Genomic DNA, 14,745 nt, shown 5'->3' with positions numbered 1-14,745 from the left:
AACCCCCTTTGTATTGCAGTTGCATGGATTGCCAAGATGAATTTTAAGTAATTTCAGTGTGCACAGAGGCATCTAAGGTATCATTCTTAGTGTGCTTCACATTTGAATGGAATCAAGGTAGCCCTAATAACTGAAACAATAGGGCATTCCCTCCATCAAGCACTTCACAGTGGTTTGCAGAGTGCGGTTGCAGATGGAAATGTAGGTGTAGGTGTACAGGAGTGGTTATCAGTCATATCAAACACCTTTCATCATGTTATGCACAGGGGATTTCAGAGATTATATTTGGATGTAAAGACACATGAATTTTAGTACTTACCGAAGTTTCTTCTTTAACAGATATGTACTCAATCTCTCGCTCCGGAACACCACGTAGGTCAGCCCCCACCTGAAGGAAAGGAAATGAGTCATGTACACATGCATCACAGAGAACAAGCAGCACAGATGCAACCAGTCTACAGAATATACATGATTATACCATCACAATTTAAAACCTGTGCCAGAACGAGATTCAAACCCAAATTTCCCCCTTATTGGGAGACCCATCACTCACCCAGTCACTAGGGATAGAAACAAAGTGAACTGAAGGCCCTGAAATTAAATAAACTGATCAAAAGGGGCTGAAAAGAATCATTCACACTGCAGACTCTGCTGTTTATGAATGTTTGGGTGACATGAAGTTGCAGAGATTGTGGTGTTGGTCATTGCAGTTATTCTGTGGACTTTGAATGTGCATATATTTTTGTGTCTTGTGATGCTCAGCCAAAAGCATGAATTACCTAGACCTAATAGACAGAGAATGAAAAACATGCAATCATTTTTAAGTTCCATCTGTTAACTTATTGGGTAGAACAGGTAACACAAATCAAAGAAAAGTGCCTTTTATGACACTGTTTACGGTGACAATACACTGATATAGATTATTTCAGCATCATGTGGGTTATATTTGTGACAACTAGCTACAATTACCCTATGCTGTGCATTTCACAGAGGTTTGCAGAGTATGTACACATATTATGTGCAATCTGGGAGTATTTTTACAAATAGCATACATCAATACAACCTTCTCAGTTTTCAAGCTGTATTACTTTGAATAGAATACTAGACATTTTGATAGTTGTCTCCACTATGGTCATGAGGATTTCAAATCACTTATTTGGTTTGGCATGACGTTCTGCTTATATAGAGGCAATGGCAGCATCTGGAAACTTCCAGATAGAGCCAGAGTGGCACATGCGCGGAAGGCAAGTTGGGTGTCTTTCAGCAGCTCCGTCCTACCGAGGGACCGAGTCATGTCAGATGGCGCAAGAGGCCGATGCTGCATTTGGAACTGCCACTCCCACACCCTGACAAGCATCAAGCCTCCATCTTTGCTTTTGCTTACTGTCCAAAGCCTAACCCCATACTTTACTAAGTGTGTACCCTCGGTCTCTTTTAAAACTGTTGCTGTTTATTCTAATATTGGCCACGTCTTCTAAAGCAGAATCCCAATATGATGGTGTTCGATCCAACTCTCTCGTCTTTTCAAATTGTATTTAATGCCCATTTTTTAGGCAATGTTCAGCCACAGCTGCCGAAGAGATACAGGCTGAGATCAGTGCTCTGCCCCACCACAAAGGTAAGAGGTGTGTTAAGCCCCATTAAAGACAACACAGATCTTAAAGTTCCTGGCATTTATGGTGTCACCTGTGTTTTTAGCAACATTCACATAAATCAAACTATCCGCACTGTTGCCGAACACTGTACAGAGCATTCACATCACTTACATGACAGCATCTTGTGAAGTCATCTGTGGCTGAAAATTGCCTAGAAAACAGGCACAAAATACAACTTGAAAAGATGGGAGACCAGAGATACACACTTGGGAGGGCATGGGGCCAGGTTTTGGACACTGAGCAAAAGCAAAGACGGATGCTCGATGCTTGTAGGGATGCGGCTGCTGCAGTTTCAAACACGATGCCAGCCCCTCACACCATCTGATATCACTTGGTGGAGCACCTGGGAGCTGTCCGACTCATCTTCCACACGTGCGCCATGCCGGTCCTGTCTGGAAGGTTCAAAACACTGCCATTGCATCTACACAGGGTGGTTTAAAATGGACTTCACAACTTCCAAATGATATAGAAATTTATTGAGATAACAAATAGAATCAGTAGACGTGTCATTTTGCAGCAAACATCATCAAGTTTCACATAAAAGTGTCAAGTATCATTTTGGTTTGATGTGACTACCATTTGTGATATGGCAGACATCCCACTGGTAATCAATTTCTTCCCACAGTTGTTGCAGCAAATTGGGTGTAACTTGCACAGTAGCAATGTAGATTCAATTTTTCTCAGCGAGCTAAGTAGTTTCATTGGGGAGAAACATACACATGGTCTTTAATGAAATCCTGGAGATAGAAATCCAGTGGTGCCAAGTCTGGAGAGTGACATGGCCATGCAATTAGCCCTTCACAGCCAATCCATCAGCCTGGTAAGCCATTATCAAGGACACCTTGAACAAAGTTCTTGAGCCAAGAGTAAATTGTAGGGCCTGCTCGGAGGTTATCTAGACCGAACAGTTGTTACGGAGTTCGTTTCATAAAACTGAAACACACAGCAAGCATGCTCTGCACCAGCAAAAATCGCCATTTTAACTGTGCACTATACTGCTGCTGCTCCTGGTGGTGGAAAGGGACACTGATACCCTCCACGGATCAAACTTGGAGTTGTTTGCTATAAAATGACAAATCTACTGATTTTGTAAGTTACCTGAAAAAATTTCTACAACATAGTTCCAAATTGTAAAGTTTTTTTTGACTCACCCAGTATAAAAGAAAAATGCTGTGCCAGGAATGGCAGTCAGTAATTTTAACTCCTGATGACAATGCCTGATCCACTATTGAAAGTTTGAGTATTTTATTTGAAGTGACACGACTAGTAAACTGAGAAGATTCTATTGAAGCATGTTGCCAGAAAAGACTCAGAGAACAACTGAAATAGAGTTTCTATGTAAAAATACAGCAACATGCCTGTCATTTAAGTAAATATTTTTGAATCTCAATCTACAAAAAAACTTGATATATCCAACCCAAACACACAGATAATACCTATCCAGAAACTCATCAGTGCAGCATTAGAAACTGTCAAGCAGAAATGAATTAAGTTTTGTTTTTAAAACTTTCATTATGTGTCAGCATGTTTTTGCACAATGTAGGTGGTCAAATATTTTCATGACTGCATGCTTTGCTCTTTTCTGTGCAAGACTAAGGTTAAGTTGTCAGTTGTGAAGGCTATTTTTATGTATTCTATAAATCCAGTCACAGAGCACAAATATTTATCAATCAAGTTATTAATTTCAGTCAACGATGAACGTCTTCAGACCTGAGAAGATGCAGTATATTGCACCTATTGTATGATCACATATATGATAGTACAGTCATAATAATCCATACCAAAATTATAAATGTAAAAGTATCTCAGTCTGTTATGCTTTCATGACTAAACTGCTGAACCAATATTGATAAAATTTGGCATGGAGATAGCTTGAAGGCTGAGGAAGAACATAAGCTACTTTAGAAAGTGTGTAGTACAGCATATTTATTGATTTGAAGAATATAACACAAAATATGGAATAATAATTACTCTTTGAGAAAGCTATTTATTCTTTGACTTTTGAAATGTATCACATTTACGAAAATGCTTTTATTGTTTGGTATGTTCTACAAAAAAAAAATGATTCTTCATATACATATACATGTTTAATCCATACTTCCATACCAATATCAGTCACAAACCCCGTCGCATTTTGGCCACTGAGCATCTTGGGTCTCTCATTTTTATTGCTGCATTAAAATTTGCACGAAGATCTCATGGTTAGGCGGTTAGCACAGCTGGTTCACAACCATGGGTTCGAGAGCTCAATTCCCACTCGGATCATTTTTTTCCATCCGTCTTTTTGCTCACGTCTTGATGTGTGCATTTCCTCATCATTTTAGTATCACCAATGTGCAAGTCACCATAGTGGTGTCAAATAAACAGACTTATACAACACTCATGAACTTCCCAACCAGGGTCTCCCAGCCAATAAAGCTATACACACATTTCATTTTACAATCCATCTTCCTTACTAACATTTTAAACGCAAAAGTGACTGTCTGTTATGTTTTCACGACTAAACCACTGAACTAATATCTGTGAAATTTGGCGTGAGATAGCTTGAACACTGATGAAGAAGATAGGCTACTTTAAAAAGTGTGTAGTACAAGTTTTTTATTGACTAGCAGAATATCATACAAATTAAGGAAAAATATTTACTCTTTGAAAAAGTTACTTAGTCTTTCACTTTCGAACTTTATCATATTTGTAAAAAGCTTACACTGGTTGATGTATTCTATGTAATATTATTCACCATAATCAATACAATGCTTATTCAGTTCTTGACATATTTAATCCATACTTCAATACTAACACTAGTATTATTAATTGTGAAAGCAACTCACTCAATTACATTTTTATGACTGAATTGCTGAACTAATTCTGACGGTATTTGTTATGGAGATAGCTTGAACCCTGAGGAAGACCAAAGGCTACTTTAGAAAGTTATATCCTCTTGAGTATTATTAACATTGTTAAATGTAGTATATGTGAGTGGCATGCACATAATGCTGGCATGATGGTCAGCAACTCTTTGTGTTTATAGATTATTCTGTGACAGTTCAAATCCAATGTTATTGTGTGCATGGTTTATGATGCTGAGTTCCTACAACACCTGGCATAGCTGGTGAGTTTGGTGAGATACAATGAAATCAAACTGTAAGCCTGAGAACCATATTTACCCTGTTACTATAAGCCTTGCAAACATGTCTAGTTTAGCGCATTGTTCTAAGAGAGCTCAAGCTGCGAAAGTTATGTACTTGAATCCCACAATGTCAGAACAATCTCATGTTCGCCAGAACTAGGACACAGAACATCAGGTGGCCTTGAGAGCTACAGAGACATTACAACAGTCACAAGCCCATTGGAATTTAGCTGCTGAGCACCACAAATTCTTTACAGTTTCCAAGATGCTTGAAGACTCCCAACGACAGCATCACTTAAATACTGTACAAGAAACAGAGAGTAGTTTTACATGTGGAACTTTTGGTGAGGCTGCATTTAATTATGATCTGTTAACGGACTATGTTAATCATATATTAGTCATTACAGGGAATGGATCAAAAATGCAGGCACCATAACACTCAAATGGAAGGGAGAAACAGCTGGTATGTGTTGGTCTGGTGGCAAATTCTTGCATGCAGTACTAGGTGAGCCAGAGAAACCCCTAAAATCTCTAATTCTGCATGAATATTGAGCCATTTTTAAATATAATTAGAAAATATAATATGTACTTTCAGATCTGACATACAGAAAAATGATACAAAGACATTCATTATGTACCTACATAATGACACCACATACATTTTATACATATGTCTCTACACCATTATCTACACAGACATCTCATACAATTACTGGCTTATTTATTCACCATCACTCATCAAAACAAAACTACCAATATGCAAGTGAAGCAGCAGATAACAGCTGGTTAACCATATAAGCTTCATCATGAAGTTAATTCTTCTGTTCCTGATGATATATTTATGAATGCTACTATTATTTTTAAAATGTGCCTCATTCTTCACAACTAACTGTGTAAGAGAGTGAACTTATTGTGGGTATTTTCTAAACAGTTCCCCACTCGAAATTCATGGATAGACACAAGATTTTATCTTTACAGCATATCTGTGCAATGCATACTTTGTGTCTATGTGTGGAATCGCACCACAAAATTATTCCATTTGACATCAAGTAATGGAAGTATGAAACCTATTTTTCTAATCCTTACATCACCATATCAGCAATTACATGTTGCTAAACTCAAGTGTTTAAGAAGACCTGCAGTATGTGACCCCCAATTCAAGTTCTGGTCAATAAAAATAATCAGGAATTTTGAAAAATCTGTTTTACAGAACAAGGATGAGGACAAGGCAGGAAATCAAATGCATACTTTGCAAAAGAACTGTTGTGACATTTTGCATGATCAAGCATGACATGCATAGTGGCTTACAGAGAATATATTTAGATGGAAAGAGAGATGAATTATAGTACTTACCGGAGCTTCTTCCTTAACAGATACATACTCGAACTCCTGCTCTGGAGATGCAACTGGTTGAGCCTCCACCTGAATGAAACGAAAAGAGTTAAGCACATGTAAAATGCAGAGCACAAGAAGCACAGGTGAAACCAGTCTATTGAATATAAATGATTATGTCACGACCATAAAAATATCTGTGCCAGATCGAGACTTAAGCCCAAATTTCCCACTTAATGCGACAACCGACGGCAGGTTCAGTGGCATTTCTATACAGTTTTTGATGGCATCAATTTGTGTCCATATCACTGAAGATACAACTGCAACCTACCACACTTTCTGAGTGAATGATTTATTTCACCAAAACTAGTTTCAGGCCTGGGCCCATCAGCAAATGAGAGTGATGATTTCTCGTACAAATTTCACTTTTTTTATTCTTTATTTGCTGTGCAGCTTTTTCTTCATGTTCACTTTTATATACTTTGAACTCTCTTTTACAGTATGACTATTTTTGTTAGATACAACTGAAAATTGTGCTTTTTGAAATCGTGCATAGTTCCCTTTATTTGGTGAGGTGAAATTTTCATTATTTTATCCATGACGGTTTGGCAACACTACAGCTGTTTTCATAAATACCACTGAAGAAAAAAAACTGCAACTAGCCACACTTTTTGAATGAATGATTTATTTCTCCCCAACTAACTATTGCATTTAACAAAAAATATCTAGCAGAAAAAGTGATTCCAAAATACATCAAAGTGAACAACAACAACAACAGTATAGCTGAACACCAGAAAGGGGACAAAAATGTGACATTTTTATGAAGCATTCTCACTGCCACCTGACAATTGGCCCAATCCAGAAACAATAAATCACTCATTTAGAAAGTGAGACAAATTGCACTTTTATCTTGGGTGAAAAATGGCTCTGAGCACTATGGGACTTAACTTCTGAGGTCATCAGTCCCCTAGAACTTAGAACTACTTAAACCTAACTAACCTAAGGACATCACACACATCCATGCTCGAGGCAGGATTCGAACCTGCGTCCTCAGCTGTCGCGCGGTTTCCGACTGTAGCGCCTAGAACCGCTTGGCCACCCCGGCCGGCTTATCTTGGGTGACATTTACAAAAACACCCATGGTATTGTCAAACCGTCACGGATATAGTAATGTCACTGCACAATCACCGATTTCATCCTCATCGACTCTGCCATTCATTTTGGTGTATTTAATTCATTTTACCAAAAAATATACCCATAACTCCTGTGATATCAGAAGTGTCCCTTAGCAAATTTACTTTGCAACCTGTTTGCGAGATGCTGCTGGGGTGTCTACACTTTGATGACATGCATTCTGCAGGGAGGGACAGATTACACAGATGGTTCTACAAAAACTGATGAGTCTGGTATTCACAAAGAGCCACAACTAGACTGTCTGCCTCCCATTCAGTAACATCACACTGAAACAATCTTCGAGCCTACAGATGCAGTTCCTGAATGTTTTTGGTGACCGAACCCTTTTGAGATACTCAATATTTTACAGAGCCCTAAGATAAGCATAACCACATTTTATGTTCATTATCCAGTTACAAACATTTGGTGAAAATTATATACACATAGATATGTCATACATTACTGACTTCAACAATCTACAAAACAGTACACAATAATATACTAAAGAAAATACAACTGTATTCATTCCACTGTAAACTGATGAAATGGTTAACATCTGATGGAAGTTATGAAGCTTTTTATTTTTGACCAAATGTTTAAGGTCAGGCTTGGTAAAAGAGAGTTGAAGACACATCAGGCTCAGTCTATTTTGGTGAAGCTGCATAAGCTGAGAATCCCATTTCACACAAGTATGTTGTTGGGAATGGCAGAAGAACAGTCAGAGCCTCTGTGGCAAGATATGGATATTCATCCTGAATCCTGCACCAAAAATCATCATTGTTTTGAACAATGATTCCATGCTTAAATGTGATGTAATTTCTAAAAAGCATTCATAGGTTTTGTTTGACATATTTTCTGGCTACTGCAAATTTGGTGCAAAAGGCTTCTGAAGCTGTAAATTCATTTTCAGCTTAGTTGTCTGCTCTTATGGAAAATACACCGCATCTCAAAATATGCACACATATCATGGAGACATTGGAGCAAGTTTTCTAGTTCTTTATTGCCAACAAAACCAAGTTGATTATTTTGTTACTACCATTGAAAACTGATGCTTTTGTCCTTTTAAAGATAGATTTAATTCATTATTTTTTCCAAATAGATATTGAAAAAGATCCTAGACTCGACAACCAGTTCACATCACTCAAATGGTCTTCCAATTAAAAAAAATATTCTGTCATAAAAGCTCAAAATTCAGCTATTAGTTCGATTAATCTTGTTGAAGCTTTAGCCCGAGTAGGTCATCTAACCTCAGATGGAGCACTTATGTTTTATGTCTGCCCCCACAATCTTCACACAATACTGATAATGGACATCACTGACAAGGGCATGATTTAATGTAACTGATTATTTTTACTGTTTCATCAAGAACCAGTTTTAGGTACACCTTCTTTACCATGAGTGCTTGTCTATGCAGGGTATAGTACCTGGAACTACGGTTTGGGACTTCCCTTTCTGTTAGTTATACCACTCCAGCTGTTTTACCAATGACTGTATATTGATACAATGATTTCATCTGAGTAGTTTATTTAAAAAAAATTGTTAATTGCATTAAAAATTTCTTTTCTGACAGCACTAATTGTCAGCGAAGTGCACATAAGCAGGCTGTCTTTGAGTGAATGTTTATATGGATATCGTACTATGTTAGCAAGATGGCGAGTCCAGCAACATCGGTGGAATCATCCATTTGCAAGACGAATTTGTTGTGCCAAAGGCAACCAACTATACCTGCAAGATCATGAATTTGACATGAGACAATATCATTTGAAAGTGGCACTGTGGAAAGATATGCAGGTGTTATGTCTGCGACACACGGTTTTAGTAAATTCTCAGTGACAGCGTGTGCTTTGCCCACTTGTGCTATGTGATAGCTCACTAAATACAATACTTCTGTGACCTTTCCATTCACAGTTTCGATCACATACTTCATAGCTCTTTAACTTCTTAATAACTGTTCTTTATTACATATAAAAAATTCTTCATTGTCTTTGCAATCGGGATGTATAGTTTCTAAATCTCAGTACATCTTAGCTGGTACCATGAAACTACTTAGAGGCAGTTACATAACATGAAGAGAGGTGAGGCATTAGAATTACAAATCCAAGATTGAGGTAAGAATCGTCATAATTTCTTTTTTTCACCTTCAGTGAGTCATTAGATACCTTGCTGCTTCAAATCATGGAGCCTGTAGTTGTTAATTCACCTTATTGAATCTCATAGAGTTCATTGGAAATCTTTGACATTAATGCTACATCTTCTGGGTGAACCATCTTTGAACTTTTGATGTGAGATTTGGTTGCAACACCATTAAGCCAATAATCAATTCTGTCTTCTAATAACAACAATTTAATTTTATAATAAGGCAAATGTACAATAATATGACCACAAGATCTGTAATTTTACAACTGAAATCAATAACAAACACAATTCGAATATCCTGCAGCCTGAAAGCAGAGTGCAGATTTGTCATGCCAAACTGCAAAATTGAGTAGGAACTGTATTTTGTGCTGTGCGGCATGGGTTTATATAACCCTGAGTGGTGAGCATACATGGCAAAGTGACGAAATCCTTTGGGGCGGTTCGAGGTTTTCACAGATGACAGATAGATGGAGAGAGCATAGTGGAATGTTCACAGCAAGTGTAGAAAGAGAAAGAGACAGACAAAGAGCAGTATTTTTTCAGTGTGTGACAAGACTTGATGTGCTTTGTTCTTTAGGTTGATATGATTTCAGCAGAGCCCTTACAGATGGCTTGTGGAGCCCCAAGGCTCCAGAAAGCACATATTTAGTATCATTGGTCAAGAGCAATGCTCGTGCCCGATCTGAAATCAGTCCCAGACTTCTTTCTTTTACACTCCTCTGAACATACCTACTAGCATCAGCTTGCCAGCTGCTTCTAGTCTTCTAAAATTACATCCAAGGCGTGCTCCATCCTCATCCAAGCTAGCATTCTGAAGGGAGACATTATGAATAACTTGAGAGTTTGATACCCCTTTGCCAACACACAACTTTTACCTTACAACTTTTACCTTACACCTCAGACTATTCCATAGATCAGTATGTCACCACACCTAAGATTTTGTATTCTTGTTAGTTGGCTTCACCAACTCACAGCCAAACTGTCAACTTCAAACCTAACCTTGACCTTGGGCTGCGCTAAAGGTCAGTCCATTACCAGAAAACACATTCCAGTATGTAGAAACAAAAGAAACATTGAAACTTCCTGACAGATTAAAACTGTGTGCCGGACCAAGACTCGAACTCTGGACCTTTGCCTTTCACGGGCAAGTGCTCTACCAACTGAGCTACCCAAGCACGACTCACACCCCGTCCTCAAGCCTTACTTCTACCAGTACCTCGTCTCCTACCTTCCAGACATTACAGAAGTTCTCCTGCGAACCTAGCAGAACTAGCACTTCTGAAAGAAAGGATATTGCGGAGACATGGCTTCGGCACAGCCTGGGGGATGTTTCCAGAATGAGGTTCACAGGAGAACTTCTGTAAAGTTTGGAAGGTAGAAGACAAGGTAATGGTAGAAGTAAGGCTGTGAGGATGGGGTGTGAGTCGTGCTTGGGTAGCTCAGTTGGTTGAGCACTTGCCCGCGAAAGGCAAAGGTCCCGAGTTCGAGTCTCAGTCCGGCACACAGTTTTAATCTTCCAGGAAGTTTCATACCAGCACACACTCCACTGCAGAGTGAAAATCTCATTCTGGAAACATTTCATAAGCTGTGCCTAAGCCATGTCTCCGCAATATCCTTTCTCTCAGGAGTGCTTCTTCTGCTAGATTTGCAGGAGAACTTCTGTTAAGTTTGGAAGGTAGGAGACGAGGTACTGGTACAAGTAAAGCTGTTAGGACGGGGCGTGAGTTGTGCTTGGGTAGCTCAGTTGGTAAAGCACTTGCCCACGAAAGGCAAAGGTCCCAAGTTCAAGTCTCGGTCGGGCACACAGTTTTAATTTGCCAGGAAGTTTCATATCAGCGCACACTCCACTGTAGAGCGAAAATCTCATTCTGGAAACATCCCCCAGGCTGTGGCTAAGCCATGTCTCCGCAATATCCTTTCTTTCAGGAGTGCTTGTTCTGCTAGATTCGCAGGAGAACTTCTGTTAAGTTTGGAAGGTAGGAGACGAGGTACTGGTACAAGTAAAGCTGTTAGGACGGGGCGTGAGTTGTGCTTGGGTAGCTCAGTTGGTAAAGCACTTGCCCACGAAAGGCAAAGGTCCCAAGTTCGAGTCTCGGTCCGGCACACAGTTTTAATCTGCCCGGAAGTTTCATACCAGCGCACACTCCACTGCAGAGTGAAAATCTCAATCTGAAAAGAAACATTGTCAATGTTCTGCTCTTTTTCTGCTTGTGCAGGTATGTCATTGCACGCCACATCACTATTACGCAACAGGACGAAGCCAATATCTGGTATCGGTACGTTAAACTGACTTGTTCCACATTCTGCCTTTTGATTCCCGGGGGAACTTCCACACCTGAATGGTGCTACACTGATGTGCACACAATGAGGTGGGCGGAGGGCCAATGCACAGTGGCAAGGGACAGAGTACCACATCACGCTGTACCCAACAGAATCATATATCATATTACAGAGTCTGCATGTAGCATGTGGTTACTGGGAACATAGAACATTTAGCACTAATTTTCGTGTTAGTTTAGATACAGTGAAGGTACTTTGCTACTGTAATGTTCATTATGCATGACACGACACAAACATGACAAATACTACATTAAGAGGTGACAACGGAGCATATACAGTTCGCTAGGAGAGTTAGAAGCAAAAACAGTGGCATGATGTGGTACCAACCCCGGAGCTGTTAGTTTCCACGGTAGGAAACGGCTGGAGTGTGATGTGTGGGACAGAGATAGAGAACACACTGGCTATACTGCAAACTATTCTCCACCTCTCTCTAAAGAATGCATCACACAACTGCTTTCTCAACTGCATAGCAATACAGTAATGAAAAGACCTCCATTACAATGCCCGACTAAAAATCGGCAGCATCAGTGGAAATAACTTTTCACACCTGTTCTCTCAGAGTAACTCAAGACCACAAGCAACAGTATTTTACAGCAAAATTGTACTATTTTCAAAGCCTACTAATACTTATGACAAATATAAAAGTTGAGAATATCCTAATCAATAATACCATTTGTTTATTATTGCCATGACAAACTTCAGTAAGCAAATTATTTTCCAAGGACTACACACATCACAGACAAAACTGAGGTGGTTTTATTGACCCTACAGCAGGAGGCGATATTAAGATAATTATCATTTCTGGAAAACAATACAGGGTTTGTCCGGAAAGTAATGCATCACTTTTTTTTTTTAATTTATTGATTGGATATGTTGAAAAATTTAAAGTTCTTCAAAGCATTTCCCTTTTGCACCAATGAATTTTTACCAGTGCAGTTGTCATGATTCATAAGCTTTCTGGAATTCCTCAGTTGGGAAGCTCACTAGGGAACCCATGAATGTAGGTTGTGCATTGTCGACTGACTGGAGATGCGTTTCTTTGGGGTCCCTCTTCAGTCTAAAACATGAAAAAGTCTACTGTGGCTGTGTCAGGACTGTAGGGCTTCTGCAGCACCATTTTCACACCGGTCTGGGTCAAGTAGGCCATGACAACAAAGGCGGTGCGAGATGGTGTGTTGTAGTGGTGCAGTTTCCTTCCACACTTAGGTGACCCAGTGATTCAGTTTCTGGACCACTTCCTTGTAAAACTGAGCACTGATGATCTGTCCAGGGAGGACAAAAACATGGTGCACCATTCTCTTTGCATAAAAAAGCAATGAGTAAGGACTTTAGATGGGACTCAATTGTGCGAGCCTCCTTCTACCACAGCAATGATGTCATGTGCCATTCCGCACTCTGCCTCTTTGACACTGGATCTTATTGAAAGACAAGTGATTAACCCCTTAGCTTACAGTGTCGTATGAGAGACATAGCGTGCTGACCTGGCCAAACATCACCTAGACTTATCAGAGACATGGTACGTTTACTGCACCGAACAAGCGCATGTCGTGTGAGAGAGGTCGTCAGTCAGCCATGCCAAATGTAAACAGAACGTCTCTGACACGTTGCGGAGCTGATCGAGTACACGTGGCCTACACAAAGTGTTCTTCGTCGCATTCGGACTTGCCGACATTACAAAAATACTTTCACAATGTTCTCGACGTGTAGCAAACGAGTTCACGAGGAAAGGGAGACATGTGGTGGCATAGCCAACAATGATTTTTCAGGATATTTTGATAGTGGCAGTGACAGTGGTAGTGACGTTTTACCTCCTGTACGAAAATGGAGTAAGCAGCTGGTGATTGAAGATGATACTGACGAAGGAAAGCAAACCTACCAGCAACAATCAGAATTGTGGATGTGGCAAAAGGAAGACAATGAACCCACAATCTGGACCTTTACAGCACGTGAGTACAAGCATAAGAGAATTACACGTTTTCTAAGTAATATTTAATAGTACATTTTGGGAAAACATCATAACTGAGACGAATAGATATGCACAAGATGTACTCAACAATGAACAGAAGAGACGAAAAATAGACCAAAAGTGGTCCCCTATAGGCTGTAATGAAATAAAAATATACATTGCGCTATGTATAATCATGGCTGAAGTAAGGAAACCATTGATTCAGATGTATTGGTCTAGGAGGGCTGTTACAGAAACGACAATATTTAAGATGATGATGCCATTCAGGAGATTTTTGCACATAAGTAGATTTCAGCATCTGGCAAATAACAGTTTAGCCAACAACACACATAAGCTGTACAAACTAAAACCAGTCACAGATACGTTCAATCAAAAATTTAAGGAAGTGTACACAATGCACGGGAATATTGCCATTGATGAATCGTTAATGAAATTTAAGGGGTGCTTATCCTACAAACAATTTAACCCATCAAAACGAGCAAGCTTTGGTATTGAAATTTATAAATTGTGTGAGTCAAGTTCAGGATACTGCTATGATTTTAAGATATACACGGGTAGTGACAAACGTAATGCTAATGGTAGTGCCTCTGAAAGTATAGTTCTAGAACTATCACAGTGGGTATTACACAAAGAGCATACTCTATATTTAGATAACTCGTTTTCTTCACCAAAACTTTTCAAAACTCTCCTCACCAATAAAACTAATGTGATTGGAACAGTGCGCTCAAACAGAAAAAAATATGCCCACAGACTACCTGAAGGCAAAATTAAAGAAGGGACAATATACAGTGAGGAGTTGTAATGGAATATTGGCACTAAAATGGAAAGATAAATGAGACGTTTACATGCTTTCCACAAAACATTCAACAGCAGAAATGATTGCCACAGACACACCTCTACGCAATGCGTCATGGAAACCGAAATGTGTAGTCGAATAAAATAGAGGCATGATTGGAATTGATTGCCAAGATCAGATGCTCGCATGCTTCCCTGTGATGAGGAAATGTATGAAAGGA

At 39.3% G+C, this 14,745-nt stretch overlaps 1 protein-coding gene across 8 annotated transcripts in view; it reads right to left on the bottom strand.

The window, feature by feature from the left end:
• Positions 1-14,745, bottom strand: part of LOC126424880 (zinc finger protein 501-like) — a 141,071-nt gene that overhangs the window by 99,150 nt on the left and 27,176 nt on the right. For all 8 annotated transcript variants that reach the window (XM_050087710.1, XM_050087711.1, XM_050087709.1 and 5 more), the window contains 2 exons: positions 6,136-6,204; positions 320-388 (listed from right to left, as the gene is read on the bottom strand). In XM_050087710.1, the coding sequence (XP_049943667.1) occupies positions 320-388; positions 6,136-6,204 (138 nt within the window). The remainder of the gene's footprint in view (positions 1-319; positions 389-6,135; positions 6,205-14,745) is intronic.

Source organism: Schistocerca serialis, chromosome 10 (genome assembly GCF_023864345.2).
Source record: "Schistocerca serialis cubense isolate TAMUIC-IGC-003099 chromosome 10, iqSchSeri2.2, whole genome shotgun sequence".
NCBI lineage: Eukaryota > Metazoa > Arthropoda > Insecta > Orthoptera > Acrididae > Schistocerca > Schistocerca serialis.
This window is presented reverse-complemented; position numbering and strand designations above follow the sequence as displayed.